General features: G+C 38.0%; 1 protein-coding gene across 1 annotated transcript in view; it reads right to left on the bottom strand.

The window, feature by feature from the left end:
- The window catches only part of LOC130913178 (sarcoplasmic/endoplasmic reticulum calcium ATPase 2-like), a 51,114-nt gene extending 36,053 nt beyond the window's left edge, over window positions 1-15,061 (bottom strand). The window contains exons 1-5 of the mRNA XM_057831559.1: window positions 14,523-15,061; window positions 9,994-10,011; window positions 9,819-9,901; window positions 4,488-4,592; window positions 4,221-4,359 (exon numbers count right to left, since the gene is read on the bottom strand). Coding sequence (XP_057687542.1) covers window positions 4,221-4,359; window positions 4,488-4,592; window positions 9,819-9,901; window positions 9,994-10,011; window positions 14,523-14,640 — 463 coding nt within the window. The 5' untranslated portion in view covers window positions 14,641-15,061. The remainder of the gene's footprint in view (window positions 1-4,220; window positions 4,360-4,487; window positions 4,593-9,818; window positions 9,902-9,993; window positions 10,012-14,522) is intronic.
- Window positions 15,062-16,109: the final 1,048 nt, after the last annotated feature.

The following is a 16,109-nucleotide window of genomic DNA, read 5'->3' as shown; positions in this document are numbered from 1 at the left end:
GGCGCTGTATTTGCTAACTACCTGCTGTTTGTTTAGAGTAAGTTCACTTCTACAAGTGTTAAAAAAACACACAGACACACAAATGTTTACACACAGTTGTTCTGCAATTCCGTGTGTGTATTCTAGCAAAAGTCTTCAACCAATGGAAATTATAACATGCACTAATACTGTAGCTGCTTCTGAGTCTATTTTCACTATCTGGATCATATTTAAATGAACATTAAGTAAAAGTAGATACCTTTTTTGCTGCACAGGCTGAAACCAAAATTTAACTTCATGTTACAATGAGCAACCATTGTGTACAAGTTTCTTTATACATACTGTAGAGTACCCATTTATGAAGGACGGTCCTTCAATGGCCCACTCCAGCATCCTGCGCAGTCTCGAGCAGGACACTTATCTGTTCCCCCTTTTGGAGTTGCACTCGATCGCAACACATTCCAGTGTGTTTGCTACATTGAAAACAGCTACTTGTAGGCAATGTTAAACACTTAGGAAAGGGCTAATATACATCAATATCTGATATGCGGTCAACTCGCCACTGCCACAGATGAGTCATGTTTCATTGTCAAAGAGTTGTTAAAAGAGTTAATTGGTGAGTTTAATTAAATTGTTTCTGTTTGTGTTAGCAACCTAAACATTGGTCGCTTACCACGGTAGACTCAGCAATAATTGTTGGTGCTGGAGTATTTTTCTGCACAATATGTATACGTATATTATATAAAACTCTTCGTTACATCATTGTCGTGTTCACACGTTTTCTCTTTTTTTATGTGAACCTGTCGTAAACCTTGTCGTTTACAACAGGTTCAACAAGTTATATTTAGAATGGCGATTTTTACTTTTGTATTTATTTATTTTTTGCACATTTAAAGCCATACATCTTGCTTTGTGGTACTGTACTTTGCAAAAAGGATGCATTGACAAAGCAAAAAAAACAACAAATCATTTCCACCTTTTCCCCAAACCCGTTGTTAATGTACAGCTGAAAAATTGATATAATTACATCTCATGTGGACTCAGATTTAAAAACCTTAGGGAACGACCTGACTTCTGTTATGCAATACTACCACGGTCTCCTTGAGAGCTCCGCTTTGCCTTTTGCTGTTATGAATCTTAAGCAGCCACCAGCTCAGACTCACACATTGCATGAACCTGTGTTGCGGTTCCCATGGCAACAAAAACTAGAAGCACAGAAGCTTGGATCCCGGACCCAAATTGTGAGGTAGTTGTACAACAGACATTTAAGAATTAAAAACTATGTTGAAACAAGAGACTTTAAACAAAACCGCACAATACTGCATCTATACAAAAAATACAAATGACTTTACGTTTGGATTTATGCAATAAAATGAATGCTGTTCTAGCTAAAGTGAGAGCTCTCTTCATTTGTGTTCCTGCTGCAAGTATTACATCTAATCTAACCCATAAATTACTAACTCATTACAGATATACAGTAATTTGTGCTACCATTATCAAATCGGTTTTGAGGAAACTACTGCTGCAACGATTAATCGATTAACTCGAGTAATTCGATTAGAAAAAATCGAATCAAATTTTGCTGCTTCAAGTATTCGTTTATTAAGGTGATGTTGTAATGGTTTGTTTTGAAAGTGTTTGCATTTAGTTGTATTGATTTGGGTGGATAAATTTCCCTCTAGTGGCAACAAAGAATACTACATAAGTCATTTAACTTGGCTGAATCCAGCTGCTCCCTGTTGAGACCGACATAAGGTAAGTTTTTGTTTGGGCTAATGTTTTTTTTTTATGCATTCGGAATTTAGTTTGTAGGTATATTTAGCCGTTTTTTTGTGGAATATGTGTTTGAACGATTTGTTAAGAGTATTATTTAAAAAAAAAAAAAAAAAAGCATTTTATAGCATTAAAGCTAGCAGACTATTGCTAATCAAGTTAACCAATTGTTCTTTTGTTGTACTGAGATGCTCATTTATTTTTTATTTTTTCTAAAACCGGTTTTAGAGCTAAACTCGGGTATTTTTTATTTATTTTAAGTGAAAGTGCAATCCTGCACAGTTTAGGTAAACACAAGGATTGCATTTTATATTCGCATATTATGCTCTTTTGAAAATGCATTCTTAGCAAGCTTTTGTTTTACATCTCCTAAAAGTCATTCTGCAACACATTAAATGTTCTTAATCCGATTACTCGATTATTCAAACTAACTAGTTGATGGATTAATCGACTACGAAAATAATCGATAGCTGCAGTCCTAGAGGAAACCTACATATACAGTACGAGTTTCTAACACCAACAGCTTGTTATCAAGACGAGACCATTTTACTGTGTGCCAGTCTTGCTGACAAGTCATGAACTTCGGCCAAAAGACAGTCGCTCGGTGATAATGGACGCTTGGCAGACCACATGAAATGCCACATATTATCCGTGGTGTCTGGAATCCTGGGGGAGGGTGCAGAGCTGATGGGTAGGGTCACTGTGCATTGAGCTTGGTGGGGTGGGCTTCTCCACAAAGTGCTTCCCTATAAGGCCATCTCTCTTGGACACAATAGGAGCAGATGGAAGCCTCCCCTTTGCTACCCTTCTCACAGGGCTGTACCACCCACTAGTCCAACAAGCTCATGGTGCGCGCAGAACAAACCCATTGAGATCTGTTGCTCTTTAAAGGGTTACTGTAAAAACATTACTAGATATGTTCTGCAGTTAGTCAGATTTCCATGCACATTTCTAAAACATGTACGTTTCTCTCAGTGATGTCTAAATGGGTGTATCAAAGTCAGCTGGCATTGGCTCAGGCTCATTTGTACCCCTAAATAGGACAAATGTGTAAGACTAGGGATGTCCCAATAGCTTATTTTTTAGCTGATTTTGAGAATCTGCCTATACGGAGTCCCTATCCAATACCGAGGTTATCATCATTATTATTATTTAAAAAAAATTTTTTTAAATTTGAACTAAAGTTCCAAACATATTACAGTAGTACTACTTCTGCTTTTTCCCAGGAGTGTTGTGGAGTATAAAACTTTTTTTTGTTTGTTTCTTTTGGCAATGCCATTGCATTTCTGGATTATTTTGTTGCATATTAGAACGTAAATAAATTTAAAACATTTTTTAAAATTAAAAATCCGATCCTTTTTAACCAATATCGATCCTCTAAAAAATGGCGCGATCAGCCCGATTTCCGATCACGTGATCGGCTCAGGGATATCCCAATGTAAAACTAAATAGATAATCACATATTGAGGCTAAATTTGTATTACTTGAAGCATAAATACGTCACATAGCAAAATGACTAAAAGTACAAAAAAAATGTTGGATGAAAAGAATTGGGAATTATCTTTATCATTTTTAATACTTCTAGAAATAGTGGAGCAGTGCTCAGTCACATACACAATTGCATGTTTCGATATCCACTACCCATGACCAGAGGCGAGCTATCCAATCATCAGACAAGGCACAGGATATGATGGATGTTCAGAAAAAAACGGAAGAGAATCATGAAAAAGTTTCCCCAGGATTTATAGAAGTCAGCAGAGCTCAGGATGTTCCACAGTTAAGATGCATTTTTTTCTCTTACACCTCAATCTGTTAACAGCAAAGTGTTTCAACACGCAAATAAAACAGTCACCCAAAATCAAATAAACTATCGTAATATACACATTTGCCCTTCTCAAGGTTACTACGGATTCCTCTAACCCACAATGTGCGTTCAAACTCAAACCGAAGAGCATATAGTACACGGTTGGGACCAGACACCTGTTATCTTCACCAGTGCCTGCTATAAATACAGCATTCCATAATCCAAACCACCTATGACAAGCTATAAATAAGACCAAGTACTACGCACAGAAAGATTCTGCATAACTTCCGAGGCTAAGGGTTAAACAGTTGCAAGATAATGCAAGAGTTCAAAGACTCCAACATTCCACAAGCACGTCAAACAGCACAATGAATGAATGCAGGCTCACATGTAGCAGATGGAGTAAATCCAGCGAAAGTGCTGTCAACGCGCAATGTATAAGTCATGATCGTCAGAAGCCGAAATTCAAATCTAAATCACCCTTAAGGTGTCCTCAAAAAAGACTTGCCTATATTTTCAAATGCACTCTCTCAACTTTATGACTAGATATGCCTAGAATTTCACTAATCTGTAACTAGCAGACATATTAATCATAATATGTTGAACTAATTAACACAGTCATTAGGTTAGATGTACATGTAAATTGAACAGTGAGTTTTCCTACCAGCTACTTCAACAATGTCCCCAGGAACAATGTCTCTGGCTTTGATCCTTTGGACTGTTTTTCTGTCCTGCCGATACACTTTCCCCATTTCAGGCTCATACTCCTTCAGTGCCTCAATAGCATCCTCAGCGTTACGTTCCTAAAATAATCACAAACTCAATTTAGTGCACAATTATCTTCAATGATAACACCAAATGATGAGATGAGGGGATAGTGCGAGGACAAACTGTGATGCGTTTCAAAATTGAACGTATGAGTCCTACTCACCTGCCACACGCCAACGATGGCATTGGCAATAAGAATGAGTAAAATTACAAAAGGTTCCACAAAGGCAGTAATAGTTTCTTCGCCCTCCTCAAACCAGGCCAGGACCTAAAACAAGGACACACACACAAAAAAACACCATTAATTTTAATAATCATGCGGGAACCACAGCAGCAATTAAAGTTGAAGTTGAAAGTGTGACTATAAATTCAAACTTCATAAATGAGTAAGGTGACAGAAAATTTGACATGAAGTTGATGCAAAATTCACTGACATACAGTACACCCAAAACAACAACACTTTCCTTGACATAACTTCTCACTTGCCTTGTTTTGTTTTTCATGCAAACAATCAATTAAACATTCAATATCCCCAAACCAATCAACTAATATCCTGTAACACACGTTAAACGACCAGATGTAGAAAACAGTGCAGATAGGACAATTTAAAATACTCCCAAGTCAGAAAATCATTCTCCATCCATGATAATAACAAGACTTCTCTGGAAATATAATCCTGTCAAATACTGGTAATCTTTGTTGGGAAACTGCAAATTGGCTAAATTTGCCTGAAGTATTTTTTTTGTTTGTTTGTTTGTTTGTTTGTTTTTTAAACATACTGAGCAGTAAGGTCTAGTGCTGCAACGATTAATCGATTAACTTAAGTAATTCGACAGAAAAAAGCTTCGAAAAAGTTTTGCTGCTTCGAATATTTGTTTAATTAGTTGGAATGGTTTGTTTTTAAAGTTTAGTTTTATTGATTTGGGTGGATACACTGCCCTCTAGTGGCAACAGTGAATATGACATAACTGGTTATAATGGCTGAATCCAGCTGTTCCCTATTAAGACCAACATAAGTTTTTATTTGAGCTAATGTTTTTTTATGCATTCGTAATTTAGCTTAGAGGTATATTTAGCCATTTTTGTGGGACTATGTGTTATAACTAGAGGCGTGCGAAATTTCCGCTTCTTAGATTATTCGCAAGTCGGCCGTGGAAGATTCGAGAACGATTCACAAACATCCAAATTCCGATTATTGAATTATACCAGGTAAAGCGGAAATAAAACACAGTCAGCGCGGTCTTCAGGATGCAATGAGGAACGGACCGAGAGTAAATATCATGTTCAACTCATGCCGCTAGATAAAAAAAAAAAAAAACAATAATACCTGACTGCGGCTGTCAGTCACTACAAACAGCGTCCAGTTGCTAGTTGCTACAAACATACGGCAACATGCAGCTATGGTAGATATCACATATATCTAGAACCAGATGTGCAATGACAGACGACGGCCATGTTAGATCATATACCAAGAACTAAATGCGAAATGACAGACTTTCCCGCGCTAGTAAACAGGCGCCATCTTAAAGCAGTAGACTTCTCTCGAAGGCTCTGTTGTAGCGAACCTAATTACTTTTTATCTAAAAAACAAACAAACAAAAAGAAAATCGGCACAATCTTGACTTGAATCTAACTTTAAATGATGAAACAGTTTTAAAACTTTCAAGTTGAAAGTAGACAGAAGTGAAATTATGGAATAACGGGAGCAATTTTAACAACTTTTACGGTTGATTCACAACAGATACAGAATGGGGACTTGAGTATTCTATTTACTGTTTTTACCGGTTAACTTGATACTGAAATAGTAGTTTGTTTAGCCTGAGAGGATTTTTGAACAATTTTGGACCTAGTGTACAAAAAAATTAAAAGGGGGGGGTGATGGTGCATCAATAATCGATTTATAATCGAATCGGAGCCTCTGAATCGTAATCGAATCGTTAGGTGCCCAAAGATTCCCACCTGTAGTTATAACGATTTGTTAAGAGCATTTAAAAAAAAAAAAAGGTAGTATTTTATCGCATTTACGCTAGCCGACTTTTGCTATGCAAGTTTGCCAATTGTTCTTTTGTTGTACTTAGGTCAAAGGACCTAAGTACAAGGTTTGAGGTAAAGCTAAACAGTTTTATTTTTAAATGAAAGTCCAAATCTGAATAGTTTGAAGAAGTACTCGAGAATTTTATTTTGTATTTGCATTTAATGCTCTGTTTTACATCTAAAATTGATTCTGCAACGCATTAATGTTCGTAATCTGATTACTCGATTATTCAAACTAACTAGTTGATTGATTAATCTACTAAAATAATTGATAGCTGCAGTCCTAGTAAACTCCCAAATTTGGTCTTGAGTGGGGCTCTGTTCCCTTGTCAGACAGCAACCACTGACACCTCCATATCACTTGACTAACTACTGTAGACTGCATACCACACATATGGCCTGCGGAGTGCGGACTATATTGAAAATGGACACAATCCTATGCATGCAGTACTGTATTCTGTTGTATTTGTCATTTCATGTAACTACATATTGCCACCACATTGAGATAAGTTCCAATGAAATGAAACGATTATGAAGACTAAAAGCCCTCTAACATGTATACTAAGCGGTAGTTTGTGATGCTATTTTAAACACACAGGCGCTCTGGCTGATTGTCACAGATGGTATCAGAACCGGTCTTTTTGCTACATCTCGTTTAGAATAAGCTGTAGAACTATCTCCAATGGAAGGCCAAGTTCCATTGATAAATGTGGAGACATGCTGTAAAATGAGCGTTACAAGAACACAGTTTCTTCAGCCTCAGTAAACACTCCGATCAACGCTGGTTAAAGGATGGGATTCCATCCCACAGCAGTGTGTGACCAAGCTGGTGACCAGCATACTGGGTGCCAGGCCTTTGTGGTTGACTGAGTGTGTTAAATAAATATGTTGATAAATAGTGCCTTGTTACTTTAAAATTCAATCAAATAACCTACCAAATTTCAAACACGGTCGGTGGCCACAGAAAAATAAGATGTTTGGCATTGACTTTGGAAATTTATTCACAGGTACGTCACATACGGTACTCAGAAATTCTGCTCATCCTATAAATTCACGTTCCTTACAAATGATAACGCAGTATTCAGGCTTTACAATGGTGCAAGTTCATCCAACAGCATTGTTGCAACAAATCTACCAAATTTCTTTACTTTGTGCATTGTATGTACAAAACAACAACACATACGTTAAAGCAGTGTTTTTCATCCGGTGTGCCGCGGCACACTCGTGTGCCATGAGAGATCGTACGGTGTGTTGCTAGAAATGATCCAATATCATATTTTTTTTATTTTTTACGTTGTCGGGCGGAGTTGCAGTCGGAAGCAAGGAGTAGGTAGAAGGTTGCTCGTGTCGCGTTCAAAAACTGCTCGGATTTCTAGCCATCAGCCACCTTGCTGTCCGCGACAATGTGGACCCCAGCACATCTAATGTACATCATTTGATAAGACTCGAGGTGTCTTTTCCATTTTATCCATATGTGATGACCGTCAAACCTCCCCCTGAGTTTTATTCCAACACATTGTCGAAGACAGCAAGGTGGCTGATGGCTAGAAATCTGAGCAGTTCTTGAACGCGACACGAGCAGCTATCCAACACTGGTGCCAAGCAAGCTTAAACGTCATCTCCAAACGAAACACCCGTCGCTTCAAAACAAGTCGATGGATTATTTTGTTCACCTTTTTGAAAATACAGACAAAAAAAGATTAATGAGAAAGCCCTCAGAGCCAGTTACCATGTTGCTGAACTTGTTGCTAAATCCAAAAAATCCCACACTCTGGCAGAGACAGTAATACTACCTGCTTGCAAAGCCATTGTCAGTGAGATGCTTGGCCCTGATGGGGTTAAAGACATTGCTAAAGTCCCCCTGTCTGACAATTCTGAGCTTTTCGAGCCCAACTTCTATAAAATATAAAAAAAAGCGATACTGAGAGCTGTTAAAGATTCCTGCCAGGATATCAGCTTTGTGTTCATCTAAACAGGATTGATTAAGTACAAATATTGACATTTCATTATTAAATATACTGTACAGAAAGTAATTTTTGAACATTTTTGGCTCGTGGTGTGCCGCAAGATTTTTTCCAATGTAAAAAACTTGCCGTGACTCAGACAAGGTTGAAAAACACTGCGTTAAAGTACAATTGCTGGAGAAGCAGCAGTCTAGTTGTCTGCCATTGAAGTTTGGCAGTGCCACTGTCACAGGCTACTTTTTCTTTACTGATAAGGACATTAAGAACAATAATTTCAAACCACTCTCTAAATATTTTCAGTTCAAGGCTCCATTATCATGTTTGTTATGTACCGTATTTTTCGGACAATAAGTCACACCGGAGTATAAGTCGTACCAGCCCAAAAATGCGCAATGAAGAGGAAAAAAAAAAAAAACATGATTCGCACTGGAGTATAAGTCGTATTTTGGGGGGAAATTTACTTGATAAAACCAACACATAGAACAGATATGTCATCTTGAATGGCAAGTTAATATAAAAATACAATAGAGAACAACATGCTGAATAAGTGTACAGTATGATAATGTTACATGATGCATGAACAACGAAATGCGAACGTGGCCGGTACGTTAACGTAACATAGCTATTAAGAGTTATTCAGATAACTATAGCATAAAGAACATGCTAACAAGTTTACCGAAACATCATCACTCCAAAACACCAAAATAACATGCGAAATGATATAATAATGTGTTAATAATTTCACACATAAGTCGCTCCAGAGTATAAGTCCCACCCCCAGCCATACTATGAAAAAAACTGTGACTTATAGTCCGAAAAATACGGTAAATGAACTGCCAAAATAATGTTTATGATTTACAGTTAAATGTAAATAATCATGTTATAATGTAAATAATGTAAATATTACTCAAGTAGATACGGCCGCACAAACATTCATGACACAGTGAAACACGTCTTCCCAAAATTACTCACACAAACCAATGCAAAATATTTGGTTATCTGAGGGATGTCGATTCAAACCAAGAGTGGAATAATACCAACACGTTACATTCGAGCGTGATAATTTTTTTCATTATTAAATACCAACCATTACTAAGTATACTAGTACATCTTGAGATTTGTGTTTCCTATCGCCGAGTTAACTCAGCCATAACTCAGCTGCTGTTGTCACCATTCCTCAGATGGCTCTTGAAACCTTTTTAACTCCTCAGCATGTGCATGTAACTTCAGACGACTTAAACAAACTGAAGACGTTCACACTTCAGCACCATGAGTCGCTTCACCACATCCTAGCCATTCATCACACTGGGCTCAACTCTAATACCGTCCACAATTCTCACTAGCACATGGACACCCTTTCACTAAGACATGAACAGAAGCAGCTATTTTCAGGATGCAAGACTGGCTGCTGTAAGTGCTTGGACTAGAAATGTGTTAACAACAGGGAAGGGTTAGGATGACAAACATCAGAGGCAAGGGAAAGAACTGATACTTACAAAAGAAATACAGGCAGCCAACAGAAGAATTCTTACAAGTAGGTCTTCAAACTGTTCAAGAACAAGTTCCCATAAAGATTTCCCTACAGGGGGGACAGCATTATTGAACAATCTTTCAAAGAGAGGCATTTATAATATGCCATTACAGTACATTACACAGTTTCAATGATATTACCTTCTTCTGCTGGTAATTCTATTCGTCGAAGGGGAGCATGTCAAGGATGGGATAGGACATACAAAAAAAAGAGAAGAAAGGAAATATGTGAAATATTTGGCCGGACGGACATGTGACTTTTACTTTTTCTTAACAAAACACTAGAACTTAAGGAAGCGGTTTGAGGTCCTTAGGGCATATGGCAAAGCAGTGATAACTAATGAACGTCAACTGTCAAAACTTTTCAACTACTTGCTGACTTAGTTAAATTTGGTGTGCATTCATTAGATTCAATTTCTACCAATACCCCTTTACTGTTTCAGCAACTTCCAAACGCTATAAAACATCTAACCAGAGAAGTTTAAAGTGATTTAATGGCACTTATTATATATGATACTAATATTAACTGATTGGCAGTGATAAACGTCCAGTCCATTTGGACTGTGAGGGCTGGCAGTGAGGGTTAGACCGCACGGAGGGAGGGCTCAAGATCTCACTTGCTTCGTTTTGTGAGAACACTGACTAAAATTTCTACTCATTCGCTATTTGTGGTCAGATCAGAATGAAATTTGGGAGGTATATTTAAGTGATGTATACGCATCAATCCTCAGAGTCCTTTTTTATGCCTGAGGGTTCCGGGTTAGCCAGTACAGGGCTTGCGTGCTTCTTTTATTGGTGTGATTATCACGTATCTGGGCTAGGGTAATCAAGGGCGTAGGTTTGTGTAGGGACAGTAGGGACATAAAACAACCAACTTTTCAGGATGCTCAAATTGTCCCCAACAACTTTTAATAAGCAACCTTATTTGCATTATATAATGACTTGGGTTATATAGGTAATTTAGATATTCTCCCCATATGTTGTAAGGATAGAATTTACCCTACCATTACTAAGTGAATTATTTCGATTATGTTCAAACTTACATTTACCCCTTTTCACTGCTTAGTGTGCCAGTCAGTTTTTCCCTTAAATGTACGTTTGATTGGCTGATGACTTGACACGCCCCTCCCACACACACACGCGCACTCACAGCCCCATGCTGCCTCCTCCACCCCCTTCGAACAGGAGGGATATTAGAAGTTTTTTTCGGCCAGCTGCAGCCACTGTAAGTATTGTAAAAAGACGTCAATGTTGGGGTGGGGAACACACCACTAATTTTGCAACCGAAAGTCCGACCTGTATCAGCATCAGCACAACATTAAACTGTGTGAATTTGCTAACCTGCAAAACTTGAGTAGGAAGCTACTTAGAGAGAAGTGTCCTCATGTGTGTATTTTCTACTGTTAACATTGATTAAACTGTGAAAATGTAGTGAACCGAGGTTTATCCCTTTCTCCACAATTTTCATTTTTATATTATTTATGTGGTTTTAAAGGGGCCCAAAGGAGCTTTTATTTTTTGTTGAGTTTGGCTGTGCTTGTGGACAAAAGCAGTAGTGTCTTACCTGAAAGGAAGGCGGAACTTTTATTTATTTTTGTTATTCCCTGACTAAGAGTTTTTTCAGTTCTATTTAATTTATATATTATATATATACAGTATCACAAAAGTGAGTACACCCCTCACATTTCTGCAGGTATTTATCTTTTCATGGGACAACACTGACAAAATGAAACTTTGACACTGTAAAAAGTGGTCTGTGTGCAGCTTATATAATACAGTTGATTTATCTCCCCCTCAAAATAACTCAAAATATAGCCATTAATATCTAAACCCCGGGCAACAAAAGTGAGTACACCCCTACGAAAAAATGCACATCCCTAAATGTCCAAATTGAGTGCTGCTCGTCATTTCCCCTCCAAAATGTCATGTGAGACGTTACAGGAGTGCTGTCAGCATTGCTGCAGAGATTGAAGAGGTGGGAGGTCAGCCTGTTAGTGCTCAGACCATACGCCGCACTCTACATCAAATTGGTGTGCGTGGCTGTCACCCCAGAGTGAAGCCTCTTCTGAAGACAGTATGGTCCGAGCACTAACAGGCTGACCTCCCACCTCTTCAATCTCTGCAGCAATGCTGACAGCACTCCTGAAACGTCTCACATGACATTTTGGAGGGAAAATGACAAGCAGTACTCAATTTGGACATTTAGGGATGTGTGTTTTTTCATAGGGGTGTACTCACTTTTGTTGCCAGGGGTTTAGATATTAATGGCTATATTTTGAGTTATTTTGAGGGGAAAATAAATTATCTGTATCGTATAAGCTGCACACAGACTACTTTTCATTGTTTCAAAGTCTCATTTTGTCAGTGTTGTCCCATGAAAAGATATACTTAAATATCCGCAGAAATGCGAGGGGTGTACTCACTTTTGTAATACACTGTATGTTATATTAATTTCTCAACAATGTTGAGTGGTCTTTAGACAAATGTTTATTTTTTGCATTCCTGGATCGTTAAGAGAATATTAACAAGTTTGTATTTATTGCGTAGTTTAATATAATTTGAGTAATTTTGCTAATTAAATCCAACATTTATTCTGCAAGTTTTCAAACTGTTTCTTTAGTAGTTTTTGAAAAAAAAAGGTTTGAACCGAACGGTGTCTCACCTTAACCAATACATATGAAAGTATAAGTCAATACAGATGTATTTTGCATTGATCATTTAGCCTATCAATTAATTAGGTTCATTTACGTCAGAAATGTAGCCCTGAACCCCATTCACCCAATCTGTTTGGTGTTTTTAATGTCTCGTCCCCAGCAAAAGGTTTACATGCAGGTTATGCTGTTATATCGTCCCTACCAATGTTGAGACTAGGAGTGGGAACCACTTAGTACCTCAAAATACGATACAATTTGCGATACAAAGATCACGATAACGATGATCTGACGATATGGCGAGACAACGATTATCGATACATTGGTCAGGAAATCATTCTAGGATATTCTACAAACAACTAATAAACAGAAAAACAAGCTTCTGCTGTGGATTGGAATGAGTTTATCACTAGTAGACGTACAATCCATTTGAAGTGGGAGGGTGACAGCGAATCATTCGCTGCCATCCCTCCCACTTCAAACGGATTGAACATCAATGGCTGTCAGTGGCAGCCAATGCCAGGCAATGCGTTAATTTTGGGCCATTTAAGGTCATTTACCTGTTGATTTTCAGTTAATTCCTGTTGATTTTGGTGTATTTTATGGGTCACTTTCTGTTTATTTTGACTTACAGAACAGGAAGTGACCTGGGAATCACCCAAATGAATAGGTAGTGACTCAAACTCAACAGGAAATTACCTGTAAATGCCCTAAAATGAACTGCAAGTGACCTGTAAATGCCCATAAAAAATCACAGAATGACTGTGAATTCTCTGGTTTCGAATGAACGAACGTTCCTAGTCTAAATGGATTGGGTGTCAAGCACTATCAATGTAGCCTTAGTGTTAACTGAGACACTATTATGGTGGAAGATTTTGGTAGCAACTTGTTTGTTCTTTTTTATCTTTTAGACATTGAGACCTTTTTAAAACGATATCTCGATTCTTGGCAGGAGCATATCGATAACCTTTTGGGATACAAAAGTATCACGATTATCAGCATTTCGATATTTTGTCACACCCGTAGTTGAGACAAGTGAAATGTTTGGGGACCCGGGTTTTCATAGTTCATTTTAACTTGTTTATTAGAGGTGCACGATAATTATTGGTCCGATAATAGGAATTATGATGTCATCCCAATAAATCCATTAACAATATATGTTATCGGGCCTATTAATAATATTTTTGGTGTCGGATTGGGATTTGGATGTGCATGTTTCCACTCCTGTTTCGCCAGTATGTAAAGGCTTGTTACTGTTCTAGAGGCCGTATTTTTCCTTCATTAAGTTATAAACCTTACTAGGCAATTAGCAAATGTTTGTATTTTACAGTTACGTTTAGAAGTTATTGAGAGGCCTTTTGGTTATTGATAGGCTTGCTGTTCTGTAATTGCCAGGTTAAGAAAATTGTTTCATAGACCAAGACGACAAAAGTCTCCTCTCTTGTTGCACCAAATGTTTTATCTGCTGACAAAGCACAATACCTGTTGGGTTTCTGTTTGTTTTAGATCAGTGCTTATTGTTCAGGGGAGGCATCATCAATGATATTGACTGATTGATATACATAAAAAAATTATATATTATCGGTTATCGTATTGGCATCGGCCTTGAAGAGCAGGAAGTTATCAATATCGGTTTCAAAAAATGGATATCGTGCACCCCTACTGTTTATACAGTTTTTCCAACTCTTACTAACTACTACACCACATACTCTGTGAATACTTTACATGTACAGGCAACTGTTCTGGCAGTGTATGAGTTAACTGTAATGATATAGCAGTGTACAGTGTAAACTGTCAAATACATGTGCGCACGTGGGCAAACATTTCTATGTTGCTGTGATATTAGGCGTTTTATCGGGTTAGGATGTCCGATGACTTAGCATTGAGCACACAAGTTTGAACGCAGTCATTACTACGTAACAAGCTGACAATTCACCGGTGATTACCAGTGATTAGTGATTACGTGGCTCATTCATTTCCAACGTTGTGAGTGACATTATAAAGTTACAAACGGCGTACCGTTCAGGCCCCATTTCTCCCGCTGTCGTTTCACCTCTTCCAGAGAAAGTCCTGTGCTCTCATTGACGCAGAAAAAACAGTAAACTTCCTCCACACTCTTCGTGTGAGCGTTCTCCATGACGGACCGACGGCTCCTTCCAGTACAGCTTCACACTTCACACCGCCGTAAGAAGTCACCGCGGTCTCAAAAATCATACAATGAAATAAGTAGTTTTTTGAAAAATGACAGCTTTTGGGTTGCAACGCTCAGCTACGAACGTGTTCGCCCCCTTTGCCCTTGAAATTGAACGAGTCTTTCACAAAAATGGTTACAGTGAGCCAAATTCTTGTTGCCCCGGCGGGATGAAGATTAGTCTGAGAGTCCGGTTATGTCCAAAAATGGTGGGAGTCTGCTGATTATGGTGTCCTGTGTATGGAACTGCATTCGCCCAGACTGGTCCAGTGTGTTTTGGGGCTGTATCCCACCTCAGCTTGGCGCAGTTTTCTGTGAGTGAAAGTGAGCCATTGCGTCGCTGACAGCCTGCCTTTATCAAAGTGCTGCTCCGCGGTTCTGCATGTGGACTCGTCTGATTGGACGAACGGTGTCACCTGACCCCAAACCAGGGAAACACAAAAACCCGGAAATGACAAACGTAACCTTTTGTTGCTTTTTAAATAATTGATTGTGTTTTTTAATTTAATTTAAAAAGTAAATGGACAAAGGACAAAATAAAATATAAAATAAAAATATATAAAATTGAAATAAATGAATAAAATTATAGACTTCATAATGATATTGACGGGACACCATCCCCAGACATTGCCCCGCGCCTTCAAGTAGGGGGCCGTCCACACTCCGCTTCAGTCGGTTGCAATTATTCTCAAACACATGCACGTTCCAACGCCGGATTTAAGTTGAAAAAGTACAAAAGTTGTCCCGCATACAAACAGGAAGGATTGTGTCAGGAGTGATTTGTTCGAGGATTCAAGGTAATTATTATATTTTTCGTACCATGCGTGCATTTTGAAACGTGAAAAAAAACTTAACGGGAGAAATGACCCGCTACGGCATTGGCGTCATAATTCGCAATATTTACGTTAAAAAAATGCTAACTGCACGGTTCTTTGCTCTTTGAAAAAAGAATCGAGACTGTTTTATGTCCATATCTATAAAGAATTCAGGGATTTAAGCATTTACTCACAAGAATTTTCAATGTAAAAAGCTCTTTGTGGTGATAAGGAGGCACCACAGTAGATTAAAGACAAGCAGCACATTCAACATACTTAGGTAAAATAAATGCTGACTGCCCTTTTTTTTTTTTTTTTTGCTTTTAACCAAGAATCGAAACTGTTTTACGTCCAAATCTATAAAGAATTCAGGGATTTAAGCATTTATTCCACAAGAATTTTCAACATAAAAAGCTATTGTGGTGATAAGGCGGCGCCACAGTGGCCTAAAGACTAGCAGCACATTCGACATATTTAATATTTGTTCAGTGAATTTATTCAGATTTAGCATTGGGAAGAGATACATATAAGACATGTTTTTAACTCCCAAAGTATAATTAAAAAAATGTATAAAGGTATTTTAACTAGGCTTGTTCCGAT

The sequence above is a fragment of the Corythoichthys intestinalis genome, chromosome 3 (assembly GCF_030265065.1).
Source record: "Corythoichthys intestinalis isolate RoL2023-P3 chromosome 3, ASM3026506v1, whole genome shotgun sequence".
Classification (NCBI taxonomy): domain Eukaryota; kingdom Metazoa; phylum Chordata; class Actinopteri; order Syngnathiformes; family Syngnathidae; genus Corythoichthys; species Corythoichthys intestinalis.
Note: the sequence above shows the minus strand (reverse complement) of the source record. Positions and strands in the feature narration are given on the sequence as shown.